This window comes from Archocentrus centrarchus, unplaced genomic scaffold, assembly GCF_007364275.1.
Source record: "Archocentrus centrarchus isolate MPI-CPG fArcCen1 unplaced genomic scaffold, fArcCen1 scaffold_36_ctg1, whole genome shotgun sequence".
Classification (NCBI taxonomy): domain Eukaryota; kingdom Metazoa; phylum Chordata; class Actinopteri; order Cichliformes; family Cichlidae; genus Archocentrus; species Archocentrus centrarchus.
In genome coordinates this window covers 3,408,991-3,421,856 of record NW_022060263.1, presented here as the reverse complement: position 1 = coordinate 3,421,856, position 12,866 = coordinate 3,408,991, and the positions used below count along the sequence as shown (strand labels likewise).

Below are 12,866 nucleotides of genomic sequence, written 5' to 3'. Positions count from 1 at the left end.
AGGTTGTCTACCAATCAAAAGGTGAATGGCTCCATTCACTAACTACTCCGGTCTGCATATCTTGGGCAAGATACTGCACTCCAAGTTGCCCCATGATGCACCCAGTGAAATTTGTGAGTGTGTGCAACATTTTCCCTTTAAGCAACAAGGACAAAAGTGAACTAGATTATGTGCTACATGGAAGGACAAAATGGATTACCAAAACTAGATCACTTTTATCCAGATTACACCTTTTGAACAACTGGGCCCTGGTCCTGGTGTAACTGAGACAGTACAGGTGACACTATAGTGGTCCCTGGTGTATTCACCTGTCATGTTGCAGTAGACCAGTATAGAGCCCAAGGGGCCACTCCCATCTGGATCAATGGAGTAGAAGCCAGAGGGGCTGCCAATCACCTTGTAAGCCTCGCAGGATGACTCGTAGATGGCTGGAAAGAGCACACAGTTTTTCAGCTTGAAAACAAAAGCAACTTCTTCCACCTTACAGTGGCTGAGAACCATGACTACAGACAACAGTGGAATAGGAAACAAAGGTTTTGAAGATGGAAGACTCTTAGCTCAACTATGTCACAGATAGCTAACATGTAAGGGCTTAAATGTATGCCAGAATTTTTAAGGGTATCTATCCTGCTCATTTCCAGCTCTATATTTTGATTGATACACAGTTCAAAAGATATATTATTTATCTTGTACTGCCTGTTTGGCAGCTCCTTAGTGGACATGCCTGAAACAGGCAACTTAGTGACTGTCTATGAAAGCTAACTTTTAGTCTTATTGGCATATTGTGTGGCATAACAGTGGATTTAGTCCTTCAATCACAAGTTATATATTGATTTGGAACTTATGATGAGACCATGTTTGCCCTCCTGTAGAAGCAATTACTCAGGAGTTGAACAGAATCAAATAGAGATATCTGAAATATTATTAGATATTATGAAATATCACATGACATCAAAAAGAACAGGTTAACATTCATTAGAGCAGGCATGGTTATCCATTTCTGAAGTTCTAATCTCACAAATGTTCATAAACCATCCATCCATTGCCATTAGTAGGAAGAGGGCATCACCCTCCTAAATGGTAATGTATCCAGACTAAGTATCTGGTTAGACACCATACCAAAAGGTTATCCAGGTTTTTATGTCTGCTTTTGCAGCATATTTCTATTTGTTGGTGTTTCTGGCTAACTTTCACTTTTTGGGTTGCGCTCTCACTTGGTGTTGGCTCTCATTACAGAATTGTATCATTTCCTAATCCTGTTACAATGCACTGTGGTGTTTCATGTAGCTTAATCCATGTAGTCCAAGTAATTACAAATCTTTAGATAACATTTTTTTTCCATTCCATGTCCCAACAGCCAGTGTCAATAGCTGGGGATCAGTCCATGAGACACACATTGCATCCAACCCCCTATGACTCCTCCTGTGGTTGGTGGGCCTAAAGGTGGGCAGACCCATGTCACATCTTGGGCTAATGCCCGGCCAATGCAGAACAGCAGTAGGAGTAGAGCAGGTCATTGTTAAATCCTGCACTTGATGGTGTAAATGGCTTGAAATTGGCCTCGAGTGTTGTTTTCCATATTTCCATTGAATTCCTGATGAACGCTCTAAGGGTCATCTTGATCTTGTATAATTGTGTAGTCCATTTCTTTATATGTGTGAGGGGGAGCCAGGAAGACAGGTCAGGGGGTTGATTTCATCATCCCCACACTCTGAGATAAGGTACAAAGCCCCACTAATAATAACTGAAAGATAAGATCACGGCTAAGAAGGAAAACTGGACCCCTCGACGGCGACTACCAAGACTATGTGAAGTACTCTCTGAAAGTCTACTAGAAGATGCAAATGCAGCACTATGGACAATCCCTACCATGACAACCACTGAAACCAATTAACTGATGTAGACCATGGTACTGCCTGGATGCTTGGCTATAAGATGAACAGCAATAAGGAGCAGTAACCTCCATGGAAATGATGACTAGAGGCTAAGATCACAGCAGCATGGACGGAAGTTAGCCAGCTCTCAGAGTTGCAGAAAGGTGTAATGAAGGAAGTGCCTAAGAATTACACCAGGCTGCCCATACCTGAGGCCTTAGAGACTGCCGAACAAATACTCACAGCCTTGGCTAACCGCCTGAAAAGGTATACCAGAGAGATAGAAGCCAGGAGAATAAACTGGATGTTCTCCACCGAACCATCCAAGGTGGCAGGGGAACAATATGAAAACAGCACCCCCACCAATGCTGGAGACTGGAAGAGCATATGGGAGAAGGATGCGTCACACAACACCAATGCTCAATGGCTAGTGGATCTAAGAGCAGACCACAGCAACCTCTGAGCAGGCTCCAGTAACCATCACAGTGGCAGACATCCAGGATAGAGTCTCACACATGAAGAGCTGGAGGGCACCTGACATGATACACACCTGCTGGCTAAAGAAGCTAACTGCACTCCATGAGCACCTGGCAGCACAAATCAACCAGCTGCTAGAGGCTAAGACACACCCAGAATGGCTGACTGAAGGCTGAACGGTCTTGATCCCCAAGGGCCCCCAGAAGGGACAAGTCCCACCTAACTACCCATCTAACTAGCTCCAGAGACTAACTACCGGCCCATAACCTACCTCAGTACAACATGGAAACTCCTGTCAGGCATCTTAGCAGCTAAGATGAATAGGCATGTGGCACCTGTGCACTGCCTGGATTAACTACAAGAAAGCCTATGATTTGATGCCGCACATATGGATCCTGGAATGCCTAGAATTATACAAGATCAACAGAACCCTCAGAACCTTCATCAAGAACTCAATGGGAATGTGGAGAACAACACTAGAGGCCAACTTGAAGTCTATTCCACAAGTCAACATCAAGTGCAGGATTTACCAAGGAGCTGCTCTGTCCCTACTGCTGTTCTGAATCAGCCTGAACCCCCCAGCCAGATCATGGCTGGCTACAGATACCAACTACGGAATGGAGCAAACATCAGCCACCTCCTCTACATGGATGGCATCAAGCTGTATGCCAGGAGTGAATGAGACATCGATTCACTGATCCACACCACCAGGATCTACAGCAATGATATCGGCATGTCATTCGGACTGGTGAAGTGTAGTCAAATAATAACTAAGAGAGGAAAAGTAGTCAGAACTGAGGGGATTGTACCACCAGAAGGCAACATTGCAGACACTGAAGACAGCTACAAGTACCTTGGAATCCCACAGGCAAATGGGAGCCATGAAGAGGCTGCAAGGAAAGCTGCAACCTCCAAGTACCTACAGAGAGTAAGGCAAGTCCTGAAGAGTCAGTTGAATGGGAAGAACAAGATCCAAGCTATCAACACCTATGCTCTGCAAGTTGTCAGATACCCTACTGGGATAATTCTATTCTATTCAGTTTTATTTGTATAGCTGCAAATTACAACAAAGAGTAGCCTCAAGGCACTTTGTATTGTAGGTAAAGACCCTACAATAATTACAGAGAAAACAGTAAAATCGAACCCCTGTGAGCAAGCACTTGGTGACAGTGGGAGGGAAAAACTCCCTTTTAACAGGAAGAAACCTCCAGCAGAACCAGGCTCAGGGAGGGGCAGTCATCTGCTGTGACCGGTTGGGGCTGAAGGGAGGGAGACAGGACAAAAGACATGCTGTGGAAGAGAGCCAGAGATTAATAATAATTAGTGATTAAATACAGAGTGAAGTATAAACAGAGTAAAAAAAGATGAGTAAAAAGAAAAAGTGCATTATGGGAACCCTCCAGCAGCCTCAGCCTATCACAGCATAACTAAGGGATACTTCTACTACCCAGTGATACACCCCACCCCCCAAACACACACACGCACACCGCAGGCATCTCAGAGCCCCCAAAGCAGAAATTGGACATCCCGACAGGGGCCAGGCCAACCCACCCCACCCGGTGGTGTGCCCAGGACAGCAGAGACCACCCCAGCACAGGGAGGGACCCCAACAGGAGCCGGGCGACCCCAGGGCCACAGACTTCACACCGCGAGACCCACAGAGAAGACCAGCCACCCCCGGTCACTGGCCAGCACCTGCCAACCCAAGTCCTTTAGGACACCTCAAGACCCCAAGGTAGCATCCACCCAGTTTTCTTAGCAAAGCACAAGGCAGTAAGGACTATGTGTGATATTTTTTGCCTCCATCAGTAATTCGCTGAACTAAAATGCACAGTCTGGGGAAAGTTGGTAGACAACAGCTAAACCATGTGGATAGATCTTCACATATCCTCTGCCAGAACTTCTGAACAGGTATACAAGACCAGAGAGCATGCATATAGTTCTCCTCTGAATGGACCCTTTTCACAATTACGTCAGACAACTTATGTTCTGACTCAATGTGGGGTATCTTTACTTCTGGATGGATTTCGTCTGTCTGGAAAATTCACAGATGCTCATCATCTTTATGATATAGCGAAAGGTAAGGTTAATAATAACAGTATTTACGTGTTAGTTAGCCAAGGTAATGTTATCTATCACTGTCAATTTACTATTCTGTAACCGTGTGTAAAAGAAACAGTCTCCGATTGAAAAGTAAGGTAGCTAGCAGCAACTTTAGCCACAGGTAGCTACACACTGCTGCCTGTGAGTGATGTAAGGTTAAAAGGTTTACTTTCTATATTAATGTAAAATCACTGACATCTTCGAACACTATTGTTTAGAATAGTGTTTTAAATATTGACTTAAAAGCTATATGCCAAACCATTTCCATGTTCTGATGTGATTCATAATTTTCTTTTTGCGTTCTTCTTGTGTCCATCTTTCTCAGCAGCAGCCCACCTAACAAGCACGGCACAGTCATCAAGATGTTGTCATGTCCTGGGCCGTTTGCCCAGCGTTTTGTGTTTAGTTTATTTCCTGAGCTTCTCCTCCCAGTATGTTTGTCTTGTTCCCCGTGTTGTGACTCGTGTGCGTGTTCCTTGGTTTATCACTTCCTGTTTTATTTTGCCAGTGTGATTTTCCCTGTGCTTTGCGTTTAGTTTGCTTCCTCTGTGTTATTAGTTTCATTTGCCTCACCTGCTGTGCCCTGCTGTTTCCTCTTCCCCTGATTACCCATTGTTTATTTAAGCCCTCACTTTCCATGTGTTCTTTGTCGCGTCATTGATGTTGTGTACCTACGTGTCCCCGTGTTCCAGTGTTTCCTGTGCTCCCTTCGTCTTCCTCCCAAAAGGTTTTGTATTTCTTTTTGTCCGGTCCCAATAAATACCTTTAAGTTATACCCATCTCTGGAGTCCTACGTGTTTGTCCTTCCTCACCCGTTTTCCTCCCCGGCCATGACAGATGTTATTGCAGTGTGCCATGCTGTTCCAATAATAAACAAAAAACTCCATATTTGAGTTGCCACGATTTTCCAGTGGACGCAGAAATACATGCCCGTTGGAGGCCAGCGATCAGGAGAGATGACGGGCCAAGTTGTAAAATCTTTTGTGGAGGAGGACAGTGTGCGGCAGTGTCTAAAAGGAGACAAACCAGTTCAGAGCCTCCCTGTCCCTTCAACTAGCACTTCTTGGATGAACATTCATTACTGCAAGCAGCTATATATATATATATATATATATATATATATATATATATATTAGGGGTGGGTCTTTAACGCATTAATTTCGATTAATTAATCACGGGGAAAATAACAAAATAAAAATTTGAACGCATTTTAATCGCACTTTGCACCGTGTAACGTTTCTCAGTGCACGAGTTTCAGGCATACAGATTATATCAACGCACAATGTCCAAATTCAGGGGCCGAATTCATAGTCATATGTCTATGGCTGCATCGTTCGAAGGACCCGGCCCACCGGGTCCTACGCAGCCCACGAAGAACGCAAAGGCTGGAAGTGAGCGGCTAGTCTTCATATCAGCGTCACCTGCCCTCACCTCTGCGTAGCTCATGTCGCCTAGCAACGTGAGTGTGAAGCACAGCTGTGTAAAAACAGCTGGTTAAATGGAGAACGAACTTTTTCTCCTTTTTGTGGTTTAATTTTAAATCGTTTATTCAAAATAAGCTGTTAAAACAAGCATAACACATTTCAACATCAAGGAATACAGCTGAGTGAATGATTAATTTCCAACTATAACAAGTGAGACATTAATGTTGAATAAAACTATCCAGTTATGATGCTTAACTTTAATTTCAGGAGTTTGCTTATCACGTTGGTCTGTGTAGTAGACTGGTGGAAAATAAACAAGATTTTGAAGTTTAAGCTTATGGATATTGATTCATTCATCAACCAAACTTAAATTAATATTTATCATGTTAAATATTGAAATGTGATTAAAATGCGATTAATTTCGATTAATTACAAAGCTTCTAATTAATTAGATCAATTTTTTTAATCGAGTCCCATATATATATATATATATATATTAATGAATGAATTGATGATGTGAAGAATTCTGTAAAATCTCTTGTAAATAGTGTCTTGAGTGATATGCATATGTACATCTTTTACATTTAAATTGCATATTTTTATACATTTTACACATCTGGCAATGGAGCATGTGGAGGAGAAGAAATACTCAAATTAAAGCTTCCATTGTGGAACAAAGAAACAAGATTTGTGGCAGTTTCTTGCAAACATTTAATAATTCTATTAAACACTGTACATGGAGTAATGATGGTAATTATACAGTGGCTTGCAAATGTATTCACATCCCTTGAACTTTTCCATATTTTGTCACATTACAAGCACAAACAAAAATATATTTCACTGGAATTTAATGTGAAAGACCAACACAAAGTGGTATACAGTTGTGAAGTGGAAAGAAAATTGTACTTGATTCAAAACATTTTTTTACAAATAAAAACTGAAAAGTGCGGTGTGCAAAAGTATTCAGCCCCCTTTTCTCTGAGTGCAACCAACTGCATTCAGAAGTTGCCTGATGACTGCTAATGACTAAAAAGAGTCCACCTGTGTGTAATCTAATCTCAGTACAAATACAGCTGCTCCGTGACGGCCTCAGAGGTTGGTTAAGAGAATATTGGGGGGTAAACAGCATCATGAAGTCCAAAGAACACAGCAGACAGGTCAGGAATAAGGTTTAATCCCGGGACCCGGGATTCCCAGGAAATGCGATCAGAACCATTTCCGGTTTCCCGGGAAACATTAAGACAGGAAACCGGGAAAATTAAAATTAAAATTTAAGGAAATATTGAGAGAAGGGTTCGTTTAATGCGAAAAGCATTACCCTTCATTTCAGGCACGTTAAGCCTCCGTTTAAGGCTGGCTTCAGCCTTCATCTCAAGCGTTTTAATAGAGGTATTACACAGTTGTACTTTTGTCCTCTTTAATTTGTTGAAATCGTAGGCAATGTGTTTAGCCTAAGGTATTTTGTATTAGATAATTTTATATTATTATATATTGTTATATTACAATATATAGCCTATAAAATATGCCTGCCCTGAACAATAAAGAAATATCTGTTTAACTTCGAGTGTTTCTTTTCCTAGTTTGCAGCCGCTTACTAACAACCATGAATTCGGATACGGGCCTAATGTGTGAAGAAAGTATCATGAAATAGATTACTTTAACATATTTTGCTTTTAAAATGGAGTTGAGTAAAATGTATATTTTTTAGGCTATAAGGATTGGCCAGTTTTTCAAAAGACGATTCACAACAAACCTACTTTAACCCTCAGACACGGCGTTATAAATTTGCTGTTGCCAGAATGGCAATGACCAAGTCGTAGTGCATTACTCAAGGCCCTGTGTTAGGTCATATTATAGTCTAGTACAGTAGTTAACTTTTCAATGACTATTACAGCGTTCCACTGGTGGAACGGTGTGCATTGTGGACAGCGCAAGTGGCTGAGCCTTTATGAATGCTGGAATTATACCAGCAATTGTAAAATAGCTTGGTATAATTCCATGTACAATGCAGGAATATTCGAACTATATTTGTTAAGGGAGTGTTTAGGAACGATACAACACCGCATAGCTCGAGCACTCGAATGCCGAGATGTAGGTTTTATTGCATTAATCAAGCCAACGTTGTTCCCTACCGGACATAACAGGACATAGCTGGAACGCTACCTCTACAATATCAAAATAGGTTAAGCCCGACACAGGCTACAGAAGGCCTAATTAAAATAAAAAATTTAAAAAAAAATGTTTTCCCAGGATTCCCGGAAAATGGCTCATCTTTACCATGGTGACTCTGGACCAAATGCACAGATCCACAGCTCAGGTGGGGGAATCTGTCCACAGGACAACTATTAGTCGTGCACTGCACAAATGTGGTCTTTATGGAAGTGCGGAAAGAAGAAAGCCATTGTTAAAAGAAAACCATAAAAAGTCCCGTTTGCAGTTTGCCGGAAGCCATGTTGGAGACACAGCAAACATGTGGAACAAGGTGCTTTGGTCAGATGACACCAAAATTTAACTTTTTGGCCAAAATGCAAAAGGCTATGTGTGACGGAGAATTAACACTGCACATCACTCTGAACACAGCATCCCCAACGTCAAATATGGTGGCAGCATCACGCTCTGGGGCTGCTTCTCTTCAGCAGGGACAGGTAAGTTGGTCAGAGTTGATGGAAGATGGATGGAGCCAAATACAGGGCAATCTTGGAAGAAAACCTGTTGGAGTCTGCAAAAGACTTGAGACTGGGGCGGAGGTTCACCTTCCAGCAGGACAACGACCCTAAACATAAAGCCAGGGCTACAATGGAATGGTTTCAAACCAAACATATTCATGTGTTAGAACGGCCCAGTCAAAGTCCAGACCTAAACCCAATCCAGAATTTGTGGCAAGATCTGAAAACTGCTGTTCACAAACGCTCTCCATCTAATCTGACTGAGCTTGAGCTGTTTTGCAAAGAAGAATGCGCAAAAATTTCAGTCACTAGATGTGCAAAGCTGGTGGAGACATACCCTAAAAGACCTGCAGCTGTAACTGCAGCAAAAGGTGGTTCCACAAAGTACTGACTCAGGGGGGCTCAATACTTTTGCACACCACACTTTTCAGTTTTTTATTTGTAAAAAATGTTTTGGATCATTTATAATTTTCTTTCCACTTCACAATTGTAACCACTTTGTGTTGGTCTTTCACATTAAATTCCAGTGAAATATATTTGTTTGTGGTTGTAATGTGACAAAATATGGAAAAGTTCAAGGGGTATGAATACTTTTGCAAGACACTGTGTATGTATATATTATATATATATATATATATATATATAATATATATATACAGAATTGACCATAGGTGAGGGTAGGAACGTAGATCGACCGGTAAATCGAGAGCTTCGCTTTTACGCTAAGCTCCCTCTTCACCACGATGGACCGGTGCAGCGTCCGCATCACTGCAGAAGCAGCCCCGATCCGCCTGTCGACCTCCCGTTCCCTTCTCCCATCACTCGTGAACAAGACCCCAAGATACTTAAACTCCTCCACTTGAGGCAAGAACTCGTTCCTGAGCCGGAGATGGCACTCCACCCTTTTCCGGCTGAGGACCATGGCCTCAGACTTAGAGGTGCTGATTCTCATGCCAGCCGCTTCACACTCGGCTGCGAACCGTTCCACTGCGAGCTGGAGGCCCCCCCCTGATGAAGCCAACAGAACCGCATCATCTGCAAAAAGCAGAGATGAGACTCTGAGGCCACCAAGGAAGAAGCCTTCCGCCACCTGGCTACGCCTAGAAATTCTGTCCATAAAAATTATGAACAGAATCGGTGACAAAGGGCAGCCCTGACGGAGTCCAACACCCACAGGAAACAAATCCGACTTATTACCGGCTATACGGACCAAGCTCTCACTGTGGTTGTACAAGGACTGAATGGCCCGCAACAATGGGCCAGACACCCCATACTCCCGCAGAACCTCCCAAAGAACACCCCGAGGAACACGGTCGAATGCCTTCTCCAAGTCCACAAAGCACATGTAGACTGGTTGGGCAAACTCCCACGCACACTCAAATATCCTTGAGAGGATAAAGAGCTGGTCCAGCGTTCCACGACCAGGACGAAAACCGCATTGTTCCTCCTGCATCCAAGGTTCGACTAACGGACGCTGGAAAGGAGGGTGACCATAGGTGAGGGTTCCTACCCTCACCTATGGTCACGAGCTCTGGGTAGTGACCGAAAGAATAAGATCGTGAATACAAGCGGCAGAAATGAGTTTCCTTTGAAGGGTGGCTGGCCTCTCCCTTAGAGATAAGGTGAGGAGTGCGGCCATCCGGGAGGGGCTCAGAGTAGAGCCGCTGCTCCTCCACATCGAAAGGAGCCAGTTGAGGTGGCTCGGGCATCTGATTAGGATGCCTCCTGGCCGCCTCCTGGGTGAGGTGTTCCGGGCATGTCCCACCGGGAAGAGGCCCCGTGGTAGACCCAGGACACGCTGGAGAGATTATGTATCTTGGCTGGCCTGGGAACGCCTTGGGGTCCCTCCGGATGAGCTGGAGGAGGTGGCTGGGGGAAGGGAAGCCTGGGCTTCTCTGCTTAGGCTTCTGCCCCCGCGACCCGGCCCCGGATAAGCGGAAGAAAATGGATGGATGGATGGATATATACAGAATTTAGGTCCATTTTGCATTGACAGAGAAAATGTATTTACAAAAGGCATATCAATTTCATTTCAACATTAAACTAAATTCCTCAGGGTTTACAACTTAAGAAAACATCCACGTACTGTAGATGTCATGATAGAAATGATCAAGCCTCTGTCTCATTGATAGGATAAGCTCCTCATCCCCCTCAAGTCCATCCAGCAACTTGTATATCCCTGGTTGTGGATGTGTGTCTTTCAGTTTTTCCCCGCTAGCCATGATGTGAGGATCAAGAAGAGGATCTGCAAAGTGAGATATCTCAATTTTAACAGATTTCATTATGTCGTGCGACCTTTCAAACTATGACAGTCACACTAATCACCTCCCTCTACATGTTTGTAATGCAAAAAAACTCCTTTAATAGTTAGTTTAAGCTTCCGCAAATTTTAATAGTAAAATTTTGTTATAAATTTGGTGAGGGTTTTCTAAACAGATGCTCTACCTCCCCGCTGTCCTGTCTTCTTCTGACCTGTTTTGGAATGATTTCCCTGACCTAGCTGACCTCCTGGCCACCTCTTGGGTGAGGTGTTCCGGGTATGTCCCACCAGGAGGAGGCCCCGTGGTAGACCCAGGACACGCTGAGGAGATTATATCTCTCGGCTGGCCTGGGAACGCCTTGGGGTCCCTCGGGATTAGCTGGAGGAGGTGATTGCGGAGAGGGAAGCCTGGGCTTCTCTGCTTAGGTTCCTGCCCCCGCGACCCGGCCCCGGATAACCGGAAGAGAATGGATGGATGGATGGATATATATTGTCAAGTGAGTTGAGATCTTGGTTACCCGATAGCCTATGCCTGGTACTATGTGGACAATCATAAATCCGATTTATAGAAATGTTAAAGGATTATTTATATGAATGTAACAAATGATCTGTATGATTTTCAGTTAGATGATAAGTGTGTGTGTAACACTGAGATGATTTAAAGTACAACGTATTAAGGAAGTTGTGAAATCTTGGAAAATCACTGAGCAGGGTAAAAGAGGAACCCGAAACTGTTGCTTGTAAACGAGCAGGAGCAAAGTTAAAAACATGTTAAAAATATCTTAAGTGGAAAAGTACCAAACAGACCCATGTATTAGCGAGAAATGAAGTAATGTCTAAGCACCATAATTGGGAATGGACGGTGGAGTGATAGTTTGTCATGATGATGTATGAAAACTAGAATGTGTCTTAGAATCAAACTATAAAAGACGATGTACAGGAGCATTGGACGAGAATTTCAGGAGCTTCTTCCCCGCGCCAGGACTGCTCTGCAGAGAGCCCAACCCATCTGTGGAATACCAATTCGACTTTGAATAGTTCTGTGTGCTTTCTCCCTGCCAATTCCGGTGAAGATTGGAGGTACCCTTGCTGCGGATTTCCATCTTTTGGACTTTGTGTCAAGTAGCAGTGGATATCTGAGAATCAGCAGAGATCATAAAGGGGACAGTTAACAGAAGGACAGAACATCTTCCTTTTGGACTTCTCCTTTTTCCCCGCTTCACTGAGGCAGTAACAGACTAGACTTTGGGTGTGGTCGCTTCTGGCCAGGCACCTGCTCGAAGTCTTTTCTTCCAAAAGGATTAATGGACAATTGGACATTTTCATTTCCCCCCTTCTTCATCAACTCAGCTCATAAGTATTCCATCTTGATTGAGATCTAGTAAAAATTAATAAATAGGCTCTATGATTGGTTTATATTGATTCTGAGTATTGAATTTTAAGTTGATTACTGAATTTTATGGATTGATTAAGAATTGATTTTGAGCTATTTGCAACATGCTTGAGCTGAAACCTGCAAAATAAAAATTGACTCTAAAAAGTCAGTATAGTTCTATTTAGAATTATTTCCCCTATTAACGATGCATTCAAGTCTCATGCAATAGTAAAACTACAGGCAAGTTAAGCTCTAAAATCTAGCTCTGTTTTGGTCACACTAGTCTTGAATCCACTTAAACTAAAATATGTCCCTAGGGCTTATTTTTCCTAGCTTTTAAACTTTGACTTGGCACATTTCCAAGTGCACAGATCAGTAGGGGTGAGCCTCCATAACTGACGGGACCAAACCTCAGACACCGCTGCAGGATGCCTCCCTGACGAGTGCTACTGAGGGACAGGAGGAAGCGGGGCAGACGTCAGGATTAACGTAGGTTAGAAACCAGACGAGTCACCCTGCTAAAGCTTTAAGTAGCGCTATAATGTACCAATTCAATTCAATTCAATTTTATTTATATAGCGCCAAATCACAACAAACTGTCCCCTTAAGGCGCTTTGTATTGTGGGTAAAGACCCTACAATAATACAGAGAAAACCCAACAGTCAAAAACGACCCCCTATGAGCAGC

General features: G+C 43.2%; 1 protein-coding gene across 1 annotated transcript in view; it reads right to left on the bottom strand.

Annotated features, from left to right (window-relative positions):
* The window catches only part of LOC115776688 (contactin-associated protein-like 5), a 242,758-nt gene that overhangs the window by 103,743 nt on the left and 126,149 nt on the right, over positions 1–12,866 (bottom strand). The window contains exon 11 of the mRNA XM_030724438.1: positions 309–428. Coding sequence (XP_030580298.1) covers positions 309–428 — 120 coding nt within the window. The remainder of the gene's footprint in view (positions 1–308; positions 429–12,866) is intronic.